This window comes from Podarcis filfolensis (assembly GCF_964270895.1).
Source record: "Podarcis filfolensis genome assembly, chromosome: 17".
Taxonomy (NCBI): Eukaryota; Metazoa; Chordata; class Lepidosauria; order Squamata; family Lacertidae; genus Podarcis; species Podarcis filfolensis.
Genome location: NC_139621.1, coordinates 10,717,877 through 10,730,279, shown reverse-complemented (window position 1 = coordinate 10,730,279; position 12,403 = coordinate 10,717,877). Strand labels below are relative to the sequence as shown.

Below are 12,403 nucleotides of genomic sequence, written 5' to 3'. Positions count from 1 at the left end.
AAAAGTGTTAAACCCAATACATAACAGCGATGTTCCTCTGGCCCCATGAGGAGCCTCTTTTATAGGGCTGGGTGAGTGTGGGCCTCACCCCCTAGGCCAGGTGGAAAGGGCCTTGTGGGGAGCAGCCTTCATGCCTCACAACTGGGCAATGTTCCTCTGGCCTCAGGAGGAGCCTCTTCAGTAGAACAGAGCAACAGGAGCTCACCCCTTCATGTGCATTCAAACTGCCAACCTTCTGACTGGCAAGCCCAAGAGGCTCAGTGGTTTAGACCACAGCGCAACGCATGTTCCTTTTCTAGACCTGATAGGAACCATCAGCCAGGATTGCCAGGAAAATGCCTTCTGTTGTCTCTATCCCAGAGAAGGTGCCTGCCTCACTTGTTCCTGCAACGTCCCAAAGATGGCTGTGGCATAGCTTCTCCTTGAAATACCCATGTGGACATCCATGAGCATATCTGTCACTGCACTTTCGTTTGAAGTGCTGCAACTCAGCAACCTAAACAGAGGAAGATGGAAACATTTTCTGGATTCCCTGTTTAGCATCATTATTTGCCGCTGAAGATGTTGCACGAAGCTTCTCACACATTGTGACAGACTCGAAAGCTCCTTGAGGAAAAGAAACATTGCCAGTCATGGAAGAGAAGTAAATGTGCTCCCACCTGTTTTTCAGCTCTTCCACCCTAGCCGTTACTGCCACAGGCCACCCTATTCGTGAATTTTGTTGATCCTAAGGAGAGGTTTCTCTGATCCAAGCCATTTCTTTAGATTTGGGGGAGGAGGTTGCAGAGTCAACGGTCACACATACAATTATTCAACACCTGGAGGGCGACAGGTTCTCCACTGAAGTTTTAGATGTTCTGTTCCACCTGTTTCTTTATAAACACAATCGAATATTGCTGTTGAGATGTGTGCAATGTATTTTTTAAAATCGAAACTATATTTACTATATTTTCAGCCATTTTGAAGGGCATACTGCCAAAAAGCAGCTTTTTTTTGGTTTAACTTTAACTAAATCTCTTAGCTTGCATTTGCACCAGCTCTAGTCAGCATTACCCCTTCCCTTTTTCCAGTAAAAGAAAAGGCAAAAGTGTCAAGGTACTCAAAATGCCTGATTTTGCCACTAGGTGTTGCTATGGCACCAGAAGCTGGACTGCTCTTCTCGCCTCTTTCCCCCTTTAGGAAAATGCACACCATCAACTCACTTCAGTTTGTCTTGGATGCCCACATCTTTTAGGAAAGTGGTGGTTAATTGATTTTTAGTGTGCTTCAAGGTAGGGTTGGTTCCAGCTGAATCCTCATCCAACCCATTTTTACCAAGTGACCTCTGAGGTGCCAGAGCACTTAGAGGAATACCCTCCAAAGGACTCTAAGAATGCTGCAGTGTTTTGCAGACATGTACAGATTCAAAAAATAATTGAGAAAGGTGTGCAAAATAGGCCTGGGGTGTGTGATGGATGAGCCCCAGTGCATTTCAAGCCAGAATAAGCCCTAAATGAGAGGTGAGGGAAATGGAATACTCAGGATGAAATGGTGAAATCTGCTATGATTAAATGGGCACAAGATATTGGACACAACATTATGATGGCTGACTGGCAACAGTTATGGACCACAGGTATGAAGTTCACGGCATGTAATGCCTTAAGAGAGAATATAATGAAAATGATATATAGGTGGTACATGACACCAGTCAAGCTTGCGAAAATTTATCATTTGCCCGATAATAAATGTTGGAAATGTAAAGAGACTGAAGGTACATTCTTTCACCTTTGGTGGACATGCCCAAGGATTAAGGCTTTCTGGGAGATGATATATAACGAAATGAAAAAGGTATTTAAATATACCTTTCTGAAGAAACCAGAGGCCTTTCTCCTGGGCATGGTCGGCCAATTGGTGCTAAAGAAGGATAGAACTTTCTTTATGTATGCTACAACAGCAGCAAGAATACTCATCGCAAAGTATTGGAAGACACAAGATCTACCCACCCTGGAAGAATGGCAGATGAAGGTGATGGACTACATGGAACTGGCGGAAATGACTGGCAGAATACGAGACCAGGGAGAAGAGTTGGTGGAGGAAGATTGGAAGAAATTTAAAGACTATTTACAGAAACATTGTAAAATTAATGAATGTTAGAAGGATGTTGAAATGAATCTATGTGACTGTAGCAGATATGCTATAAAGACTTAGGAAAAATAGACTGTTAATTCGTGAAAGGAGGGAAAGTAAAATTATATTAGTTTCAAGATAAATTTACAGGACAATAATTTGAAAAGAGGGAAAGGATTTGCTGAAATGGATAATTGACCTAGAATACAAAAAAAGGAGGTGTGAGGAGGTCAGGGAAATAAGCCAATGAAAGATAAGTAATGGGAGGATTGATTTGTTTTTAATTGTTTTTATTTTTCAGTATTTTGTACTTTTTGTTTTATTATTTTTTCCCCCTATTTTTGTAATTATTTGAAACTTCAATAAATATTATTTAAAAAAATAAATAAATGAGGGGGGAGGGATTTGGTTCACAACAAACTTCTTATGAAGTAATTTTTTGTGTAGTTGTGTCCGACTCTGACCCCGTGGACCAGAGCACGCTAGGCACTCCTATCTTCCACCGCCTCCCGCAGTTTGGTCAAACTCATGTTGTTAGCTTCAAGAACATTGTCCAACCATCTCATCCTCTGTCGTCCCCTTCTCCTTGCGCCCTCAATCTTTCCCAACATCAGGGTCTTTTCCAGGGAATCTTCTCTTCTCATGAGGTGGCCAAAATATTGGAGCCTCAGCTTCACGATCTGTCCTTCCAGTGAGCACTCAGGGCTGATTTCCTTAAGAATGGATAGCTTATGAAGTAAATTTCCCCATTATAAAGAACTTATTCTAGCCAGAAGTTGGTGGGCTTGAATTTGTGATATCTGGGTTTGTGGACCAAATAAAATATTGTTTTATAAGTGGAATACTTGGGGGTTACCTTGGAGCACATGTTTTGAATATTTTTTTTATATAGCTGACAGGCGAATAATAATAACAATTTATTATTAGTTTCCCCAGCCACTCGGTGCGGCTTCCAACAAAACACTAAAATACAATAACCTATTAAACATTAAAAGCTTCCCTAAACGGGTCTGCCTTCAGATGTCTTCTAAAAGTTTGGCAGTTATTTTTCTCTTTGACATCTGGTGGGAGGGCGTTCCACAGGGCGGGTGCCACAACCGAGAAGGCCCTCTGCCTGGTTCCCTATAACTTGGCTTCTTGCAGCAAGGGAACCGCCAGTAGAATCAGAATCTGTCTCCTTCACTCTCTCTCTCTTTTTCTTTTTCTTTCTTCTTCCTTTGTTTTTTGTTTTAATTTAGATTAGAGTTTTTCATGCTTTTTTGCATTGTGGAAAGTTATTTTGTAGTTGATATTAACATTTGTACATGTTCTTTTAAGCTTTAATAAAATCTACTGGGGATGGGGAATAAATGGGTGGGCTTATTTACCCCTTTGTTGTATTTTGCACATCTGACTCAACAGTAATCAAGGCCGGCCCTGCCATGAGGAAAGAGTGAGGGTTTATTGTTTTTATTGGCCAGTAAAGTTGACTCAGAGGAATCAGTTCCAAATTCTGAGCAGTGCTTACAGAGCAGGCGCTCTCTGATATACAATTCTTAAGGCATGAATACGCATAAGCTTCTGTCCAATCCTAGAATTACACATTCTACTAATGAGATCCTCATATGGGCAACTCTAATTGCATATGCATTAGAGGCAGAACAAAGACTCTAAGTATCACCTTGCAGCACGTGAAGGAGAGTGGGCCTTATTATGCATACACTCTGGTTTGTGGTAAACAAGATAAGGAGTAAGGCCTTTCCTGGTACCTTAAGGACAGAATTTTTCCTGATACAATGGGGCAACTCTTTATTGCAAAGGAAATTAGCTAGAGGTCTTTGCTTCAATTGTAACTTTTATTTTGAGTCTATTCTGGGTCTAATTTAGTCCAATATTAGCAATGGCTAGTCCTCTTCTTTTAGGCTTTATTTTTAACCAGCTGGTGTCTTTCAATAAAGCAAGTACATAATTGTAATTCCATTATGTTGAACATCTTCAACAGTCAAATAAATTCTGAAACTCTTTCACAGAAGTGAGATAGTTTCCAGAGAGTCAGTCCAGTCTTTTTCCCCAGAAGGGAAAATTTAAAGTACTCTTGTAGCAAGGATTTTTAAAGTACCTGTGACCCACTCAAATTGTGTCCAAGAATTGACAGACGCAGCAGTGGTATTTTATTGCTGAGCAATAATGACCCAGTGGAATGGTTTCCAAAGGCGTCGTAGCTCTAGCGCCCTGAGGCTTTATACCTGAGTACATACATCATAAAACATGACATAATCATATACAATCGCATATTGCAGCAAAAATAAAACCAATGAGCGGATGCATAAACCTTGCCCTTGACCATGTAAAGAATTCCTCCCAACTTCTGCTTTCCCCAGATGGTACATCAGCCTGACCTTTCCCCTGATTTATAGTAAGAAAGGAGAAAAGAAACTTATTCGCCCCGTACTGTATTGATAACCCTCCTACACAACATCTGTTATAAACGGGGACATTGTGGTTAGCGTTTTCCTGTTTTTAGCTGCTGAGGAGCTTGCCTGGACGGAGGAAATGGCCAGCACATCAGATTTATTGCTTCCTACTATGTTTGGGTGCATTAGAAGAACAAGGGGAGAGAAATGGGGCAGAGGTCATTTTGGAGTTCTAAATTCTAAGCATTTCGCTCTTAGCTCTGCAGAAGCCTTCATGATTCAAACACCCTTCGTATACATGAATATATAGAAATCATCGGAGGGCCGCTAGGGGCGCATTGGAAGATGGCCGACAATACCATCTCTCCAGCTCACACGAGGTAATTAAGCGGCTGATATGGGAGTATGCAGCCTCCCTTGTTACCCCAAGGGAATGGGGAACACTGCCTCGCCTGCGGTTGCCATAAATCACCCCCAAGTTCGAAAGAAGGGGGTGAGGGCACAAGGCGCACAGCACCCATGTGGGTCGGCTGTCCCGGACGCTGTCTCTGATCGCGCGGCCTGCTTGCAGCAGCTCAAAATAAACAATTAGAGATAAGCAAATGCACATATTTCGAGTGAAGAAGGGGAGTATAGACTGTTAATTAAAGTGACCTCTGTGAAGTGGAGCGACGGGTTGGATTCAACAGGAATAAATCAAGAAGAAGACACATCAAAGGGTCGGTATGTCGGAACGGGACAGAATGGGGGGACTTTTCTTTTTTTACCTTATGTGATTACCTAACGATCCCCCCCCCCAGGAAGAATCGCTGCAATTACTGATTATAAGCAGGAGGATTAAGAACTATGTGGAAATGAATTACTAATCAAAGACATGGCTTGTGAAATATTTGGAAAGGAATGAAAGGCCTTTGGAATGACGCAGTTATAAAAGGCGACTCGTTAGGAGACAGGCCTGGCGGCAAGATTTACGATCGAGGGGGAGAAGACCATGGTTTTGTTATTATATTGGACTGTGAGTTTGACCTGGCAGAACCCCCTAAGAGAGGAGAGAGTGCAGGCCTGCGAGGATTAAAGGGCAGACTTTAAGAATGTTTTGTACGGAAGTGCTGAAATGGCGTCTGTTTGTTTGAATATGGCTCTTGGAGGAACGGAAAATTCACACAGGATATAACAACATTTGTTTACAACCCACTTGGGAGACTATCAGAGGTCACAAAGAAAGGAATATATGATAACAACAAGAAGATGAGAAAAACAATAAAGAGAAGATTGGACAGAACTGTGAATACTATTTGGACAGAACTGTGAATATTAAAGCAGCAGCAAGAGAGATGTTTGGATCCCTTTCTGAGCTCGAAGCATGTGTACCCCCAACAAAAATTTAAAAAATTTGGCTTTGTAATTTGGAATTAATGTGATTCGATTGGTTTGTTAATAAAAATTATATTTTAAAAAAAAGAATATATAGAAATCATCATAAAGATATATGGTTATACAGTATATAGATATATATGGATAGCTGATTTTATAGAAACCGTAAGGGTAAAATTCATCCAGGTGATCCTGCTTCACTCTTAACCTTATAATCTTCTCAGGTTTAACCTCCATTTTAAGTCAAGTTCAATCTCACCGTGTGCTATGTCCAAGTTCAACTAGAGTTCAGGTCAAGATCATTATTTTAGAAAATCTTGGCATAAACGGAAGCTGGGGTCAGTCTTTTAATCCTAATTGTTCATTAGTTAACTTCTCTTCCAAAGTAAATTTCATCCACACATATATTTTGTGCCTATAGCACCAGTAATGGGAGCGGACTTCCTTTTATCACTCCCATTTTCTTGCCAAAATAAGCCAAATTAATTAATTCCTTAATATTTCCTCACCTTCCAATTGGCACAGTATGCTGGAAAGGTAACCACTCGTGACTGGATCAGAGGCTTTGCTTCTGCGGAGCTGCGCTGGTGCCGAGCTCACCAGCGCCTTTGGCTCCCCTCAATCCGTTCCTTTTGCTGCAGTGCCGTCAGTGAGCCACAGGATCCCAGGACACCCCAATGCTCCTCTTGGGTTTTTTTGGGGAGGCGTATCACCCTCGTACTCTTCCCCTTCACTCCACAAAGCCGAATCTGACATAGCTGTCAGATTCGTGGTCCGCCGGCCATGTTGTGGAGACCCGGAAGTGGGAAGTTTTTTAATGTTTAAAGGTAAAGGGACCCCTGACCATTAGGTCCAGTTGTGGCCGACTCTGGGGTTGCGGCGCTCATATCGCTTTATTGGCCGAGGGAGCCGGTGTACAGCTTCCGGGTCATGTGGCCAGCATGACTAAGCTGCTTCTGGCAAACCAGAGCAGCACACGGAAACGCCGTTTACCTTCCCACCAGAAGGTATCTACTTGCACTTTGACGTGCTTTCAAACTGTTAGGTTGGCAGGAGTTGGGACTGAGCAACGGGAGCTCACCCCATCACGGAGATTCGAACTGCCGACCTTCTGATCGGCAAGTCCTAGGCTCTGTGGTTTAACCCACAGTGCCACCCACATCCCTTTTAATGTTTAATGTTTATTATTATTATTATCATTATTATTATTATTATATGTTGGAAACAACCCAGAGCAGGGTATAAATATAACAACAACAACAACAACAACAACAACAACAATAATTCAATGAATGAACAGGGCATCCCTATTTGGAGAAATGATGGAGGGTATGCATTATGATAACACCCATTGGCACATGTATATAATTTATATAAAATAATCATTTATATAAAATACATTTATATAAAATAAATTTATCCCTTTCATCTTGTTCTTGTGCTTGGCTTTAGGTTCTGACGGGCATGTTCTTCTTTTCTGGTGTGTGTGTGTGAGAGAGAGAGAGAGAAGAGAGAGAGAGAGAGAGAGAGAGAGAGAGAGAGAGAGAGAGAGAGAGAGAGATTGATTCAGGATGGGATTGGCATGCAGGTGTTGAGTCCTTCCAGGTGCTTCAATGGTCCTGGAAAAAAGACTCTCCTGGAAGAAGAGTCCCTGCTCCCTCCCTTCTGTTTTAGCTATATCACGTGGGCATTGTCTCTTCCACACCCTCCCCATGGAAAGGTAAATTGCAGCTGACATGCAGCTGGAGTATTCTGTCAAAGGCAGGCGGCAACCTTGAGTGAACAGCACCTCGGGCAGGTAAGTGCTCACCTGAGATGTCGCAAAAGGCACCTCAGAGAAGAGAATGGGAGAGGGATAGAAAGGCACCACTGAGAGGTCCCTCAAGGAGGGAGAGTAAAAATACCAGGAGCACTGAATGAGATTGCCTTTGAAATTGATGATGGCAAAGGTGTTTCATAGAGTAGGCTTGTATTTATTAAACCATTTGCTTGGTCACCAAAGGTGACAAGGAGATGTATGCTGGTGAGTGTGCTGGGGGCTGAGCACACTGTCTCTCATATGGCAGCCCCTTGTGTTTTTATACTGTCTCTGGAGGAGACCTAATCTAAGATTGCCATATTTCAAACAGTGAAAACCAGGACATAAAAGTTGCTGAAGTGGCTTTGGGGGCGGGGAGACAGTTGTTGAATTTTGGGGGGAGGGAAACGTTGTTGGGTTTTTGTTGAGGGGAAGTTGTTTGTTGAGCTTTTTGGCAAAATTGCAAGAAAGAAGAACCGCCCGAAAGAAAGCGCAGGTGTGCCTGGACCATTTCTCCATATTCAGCAGAAAGCTGTTGCTTCTTCTGGTGGAGAAGCAGAACAGGCAAGTCAGCTCAATCTGTACTGGAGCCAAGACTGAAGTCTGGAGAAGGGCAAGGGCAGCAAAGAATCCCAGCAAAACGCTCGCAAGTAATTAAGACCTATAAGTAGTTTATCAAAAACTATATTTAACAATAGGGTTAACAAGTTCTTGAAGCAAGAGGAGAGTCTCCAGTTTATTGAGCTGTAAAGAAACCAACCTTTTAAACAAATAAAATGAAGAACAGAACTAGAGAAGGAAACATATGAATCACTGTGAATCTGAAAGCAGTACAGACACACCTATTGGTCCATGGCGGCCCACGGGATAAAACCCAAAGAGCGACAGCAGCATAGCTCCTTTATTAAGATGGATTGAAAGTAATGAGCAAGCTTCTAAGTTCATCAGAATTCTTCTCTTCAGGGTGGATATTAACCAAAAAGAAAAGGGAAAGGGAGGTGTTGATTGATCTATTGCTATTTGGACTCCTGTCCTAAGATGGAGAGGAGAGCAGGGCCCACACTCACCAGCCCTACTGAAGAGGCTGATAATAATAATAATAATAATAATAATAATAATAATAATAATAATAATAATATATTTATACCCCGCCCATCTGGCTGGGTTTCCCCAGCCACTCTGAGCGGCTTCCAACAGAAGGTTAAAAATTTATTAAAATATCTGTCATTAAAAACTTCCCTAAACTGGGCTGTCTTCATGAGGCCGGAATAACATCGCCCAGCTGTGAGGAGTGAAGGCTGCTGCCTGCAAGGCCCTGTCCACCTGTCCACCTGGCCTAGGGGCAGGACCCATACTTACCAGCCGTACTAAAGAGGCTAATAATAATAATAAATAATAATAATAATAATAATAATAATAATAATAATAATATATTATTTCTACACCGCCCATCTGGCTGGGTTTCCCCAGCCACTCTGAGCGGCTTCCAACAGAAGGTTAAAAATATATTAAAACATCCATCATTAAAAGGTTCCCTAAAGAGGGCTGCCTTCATGAGGCCAGGGAAAATCGCCTGACTGTGAGGCGTGAAGGCCGCTCCCTGCAAGGCCCTCTCCACCTGGCCTAGGGGGTGAGGCCCACACTCACCAGCCCCACTGAAGAGGCTCCTCATGAGGCCGGAGGAACATCGCCCGGATATTGTTTTATTGTTTATCCACTATTATATATTCTTTCCATCGAACCTTTAACAGCACCAATAAAACACAATGTAAAGTTTTGGAGTGTTGATATACAAGGTTGAAGTCCACACAATCACTTTGTTCCCACATGAAATTGTGCTTTTCTTGTCCAACCCAGAGGAAATGATGCCTGAAGTTTGGGGAGAATTAGACTAATGAAGCAAAATCCGATTGGCAACTTAGCTAGCTTCAATGTTTCCCTTTGATAACTAAAGTATTTGGGAACCTGTATCTATAAAGAAAATAAATTTTGTTCTCCTGCTCTGGCAGGGCAAACAGAAAATGAAAACTAGGGGGAATCTAAATCTCTCATGCCTTGGATGCTTCACCACAGTGAAGATGTCAATTCTTGCAAGGTTTCTTCCTTTTTATTCCAAGTTTTACCAATTGTGATTGCTCCTCAGTGACAGGGTCCAATTCAGAAGTACCCTCAAGCTGTAGACCTGCTCCTTCCAGCAGTTTATAAAAATTATGCATAGCATAGAGAAAGCAGATTCAGAAAGCCTTTTCTCCCTCTCTAATAACACTTGAACTTGTGGACATTTAATGAAGCTGAATGTTGGAAGATTTAGGACAGATAAAAGAAAGTACTTCTTCACTTCAAACTATGGAACTCTCACCCCATTATGAGGCAGGACTCGGAATTGCTTCCTTTTGTATTAAAGGTATTCTGTGGACAAATATAGCCTATGTAGCCTGCCAATTAGGGCAAGTACAGGAGGTTGTTGATATTTCTTCCAGCAATCTTAATTCCAGTTTGGGATTTATCCAGTCCAGCCTTTCGCATGATGAAATCTGCATATAATTTAAATAAGCAGGGAGACAATATACAGTACAATCCCCAAGAGTACATATTTTCCTTCCAGAAACAGATAGCAAAGGCAAGAAGCAGGTATTATTAGCAGGTCTTGAGTGTGTCGGCAGTTGGCAGACTGATTCTCCGTGCGACCAGCCTGATCCCCAAAGCTCCCCTTGTGTGCGTGCACACACACACACACACACACACACAGAGCGAGAGCGAGAGAGAGAGAGAGAAAACAGAATTCATCTCCCTTTCACTGGGCTTCTCTTTTGCAGGTTGCTTTTGGAAACAGGATAGAGGTGGCCAGGATCTCTCCCCCACCCACGTAGTCTGCAAGTGCCTTCCTCCTGCCCACCAAAAGTATGCAAGGTGCCAGGAAGATGCTCATGACCAAGCTGCAGAATTTGCCAACTGTGGTCCTCTTCTGCTGTATTTTCCTTTTCCTACTTGTTGCGAAGAGCCAATGGGAGTCTCTTGAGACGCTTTTCTCACCGCACGACATCAAGCTCAAGGGCGGCCCAGATTCCGCAGGCGATCATAAAAGTGCCATGGTATTTGAATGGGAATCTGCACTGGAGAGGACAAAGGAGACCAAGCCCTCTGGTCTTATTTCACCGCCACAACCAGTGGCCAAGCGGCATCCCTTGGAGGTTGTCTATTCCACTGATTATAAGTTCCTTCTCAACGAGCCAAAGAAATGCCGGGAGAGGAGCCCTTTCTTGATCCTGCTGGTGATAACTAAGCCCCAGGATTTTGCCACAAGGCAGGCCATCCGGCAGACGTGGGGCAATGAGAGCTCAGTGCCTGGCGTTTCCATTCTTCGTCTTTTTCTGACGGGTGTCCACCCAAAATTTGGATACCCGCTCCAGGCCCTTTTGGAAGAGGAGAGTTCCATCCACAGAGACATTATTCAGCAGGACTTCCTGGATACCTACAACAACCTTACCCTGAAGACTCTGATGGGCATGGAGTGGATAAGCAAGTTCTGCCCCAATGCCACCTACGTGGTGAAGGCAGACAGTGACATCTTTCTCAATGTGAACTACATGGTGTCCCAGCTGCTGCAGCCTCACCTGCCACCCAAGAAGAACTACATGACAGGGTACATCTGTAGGAATTCAAAGCCAGTGCGTAATAAGGCCTACAAGTGGTATGTGCCACGGGAGGTGTACCCCAATGAAACCTACCCGCCCTACTGTGCAGGCCCAGGGTATGTGTTCTCTGGGGATCTGGCCAAGAAGATCTACCAGGTAGCAAAGACCATCAGGGTCATTAACATGGAAGATGCCTTCATGGGAATCTGCCTGTATGAGCTGGGCATCAGTGTGACAAACAGCCCCGGGGGTCTCTTCAAGACGTTCCATGTCAAGTATGAGAAATGCAAGCTGTCCAAGGTGGTGGTGGTGCATCCTCTGGTGGTGCCAGAGGAGCTGCTACAGATTTGGCCTGGCTTTCGGGACCAGAACCAGACTTGCAAGAGTTAAAAGGGAGGGAGGTGAACAGACACACAGCTTCTTGTGGAGAAGTTGACATAGAGGACTGGCAACATGCGGGCATGTTCCTGTACAATGGACAAATCCATGCCAACAAATTGAGATGAGGGAAGGGAAGGATGGCTCAGAGAAGAAGGATGATTCTGTGCTCTCCTCCCTGTAGAATCTCTAGCAACTTGTTGCCCATAGCAACTTGTTTGGCCTGCTCTGAACTGACCACTGTGCCACTAATGTGCCAAATTGACAACCACAGAGTTTTGAGATCATCACAGCCACCGGAAGAGAGCAACCCTCAAGCCATGCATGTGTGGCACTAGGTGTAGGATTGCCATACGTCCAGGAATTCCTGGAAATATCCTCTTTTGGGGGTCCTACATGCCCATCCAGGGGGAATTTTACATTTAAATCAATTGTTCGGGATTTTGGGTTTTTAAATATATATACATTTTTTGTGTGTAATAGCTTGGCGTTGTCCCTCCGGCTTCATGAGGAGCCTCTTCAGTAGGGCTGGTGAGTGTGGGCCTTGCTCCCTAGGTCAGGTGGACAGGGCCTTGCAAGGAGTGGCCTTCACACTCACAGCCGGGCAATGTATATTTATATATATGAAAAAGCACAGAAGACGACAAATAAGTCTTTTGCACAACTGGCAACAACCCAAAGAGGCATGTGCTATGTGGAGTATGGCTTCCTATTGTGAA

At 43.5% G+C, this 12,403-nt stretch overlaps 1 protein-coding gene across 2 annotated transcripts in view; it reads left to right on the top strand.

Annotated features, from left to right (window-relative positions):
* LOC310752780 (beta-1,3-galactosyltransferase 1-like) overlaps positions 1-11,976 on the top strand; it is a 48,710-nt gene extending 36,734 nt beyond the window's left edge. The window contains exons 2-3 of one of the 2 annotated variants that reach the window (XM_083593784.1): positions 7,594-7,671; positions 10,488-11,976. In XM_083593784.1, coding sequence (XP_083449910.1) covers positions 10,575-11,696 — 1,122 coding nt within the window. In that variant the 5' untranslated portion in view covers positions 7,594-7,671; positions 10,488-10,574 and the 3' untranslated portion in view covers positions 11,697-11,976. Of the gene's footprint in view, positions 1-7,593; positions 7,672-8,574; positions 8,592-10,487 lie in introns of those variants that run through there. The other variant, XM_083593785.1, reaches the window with a different exon arrangement.
* The last annotated feature ends 427 nt before the right edge of the window (positions 11,977-12,403 follow it).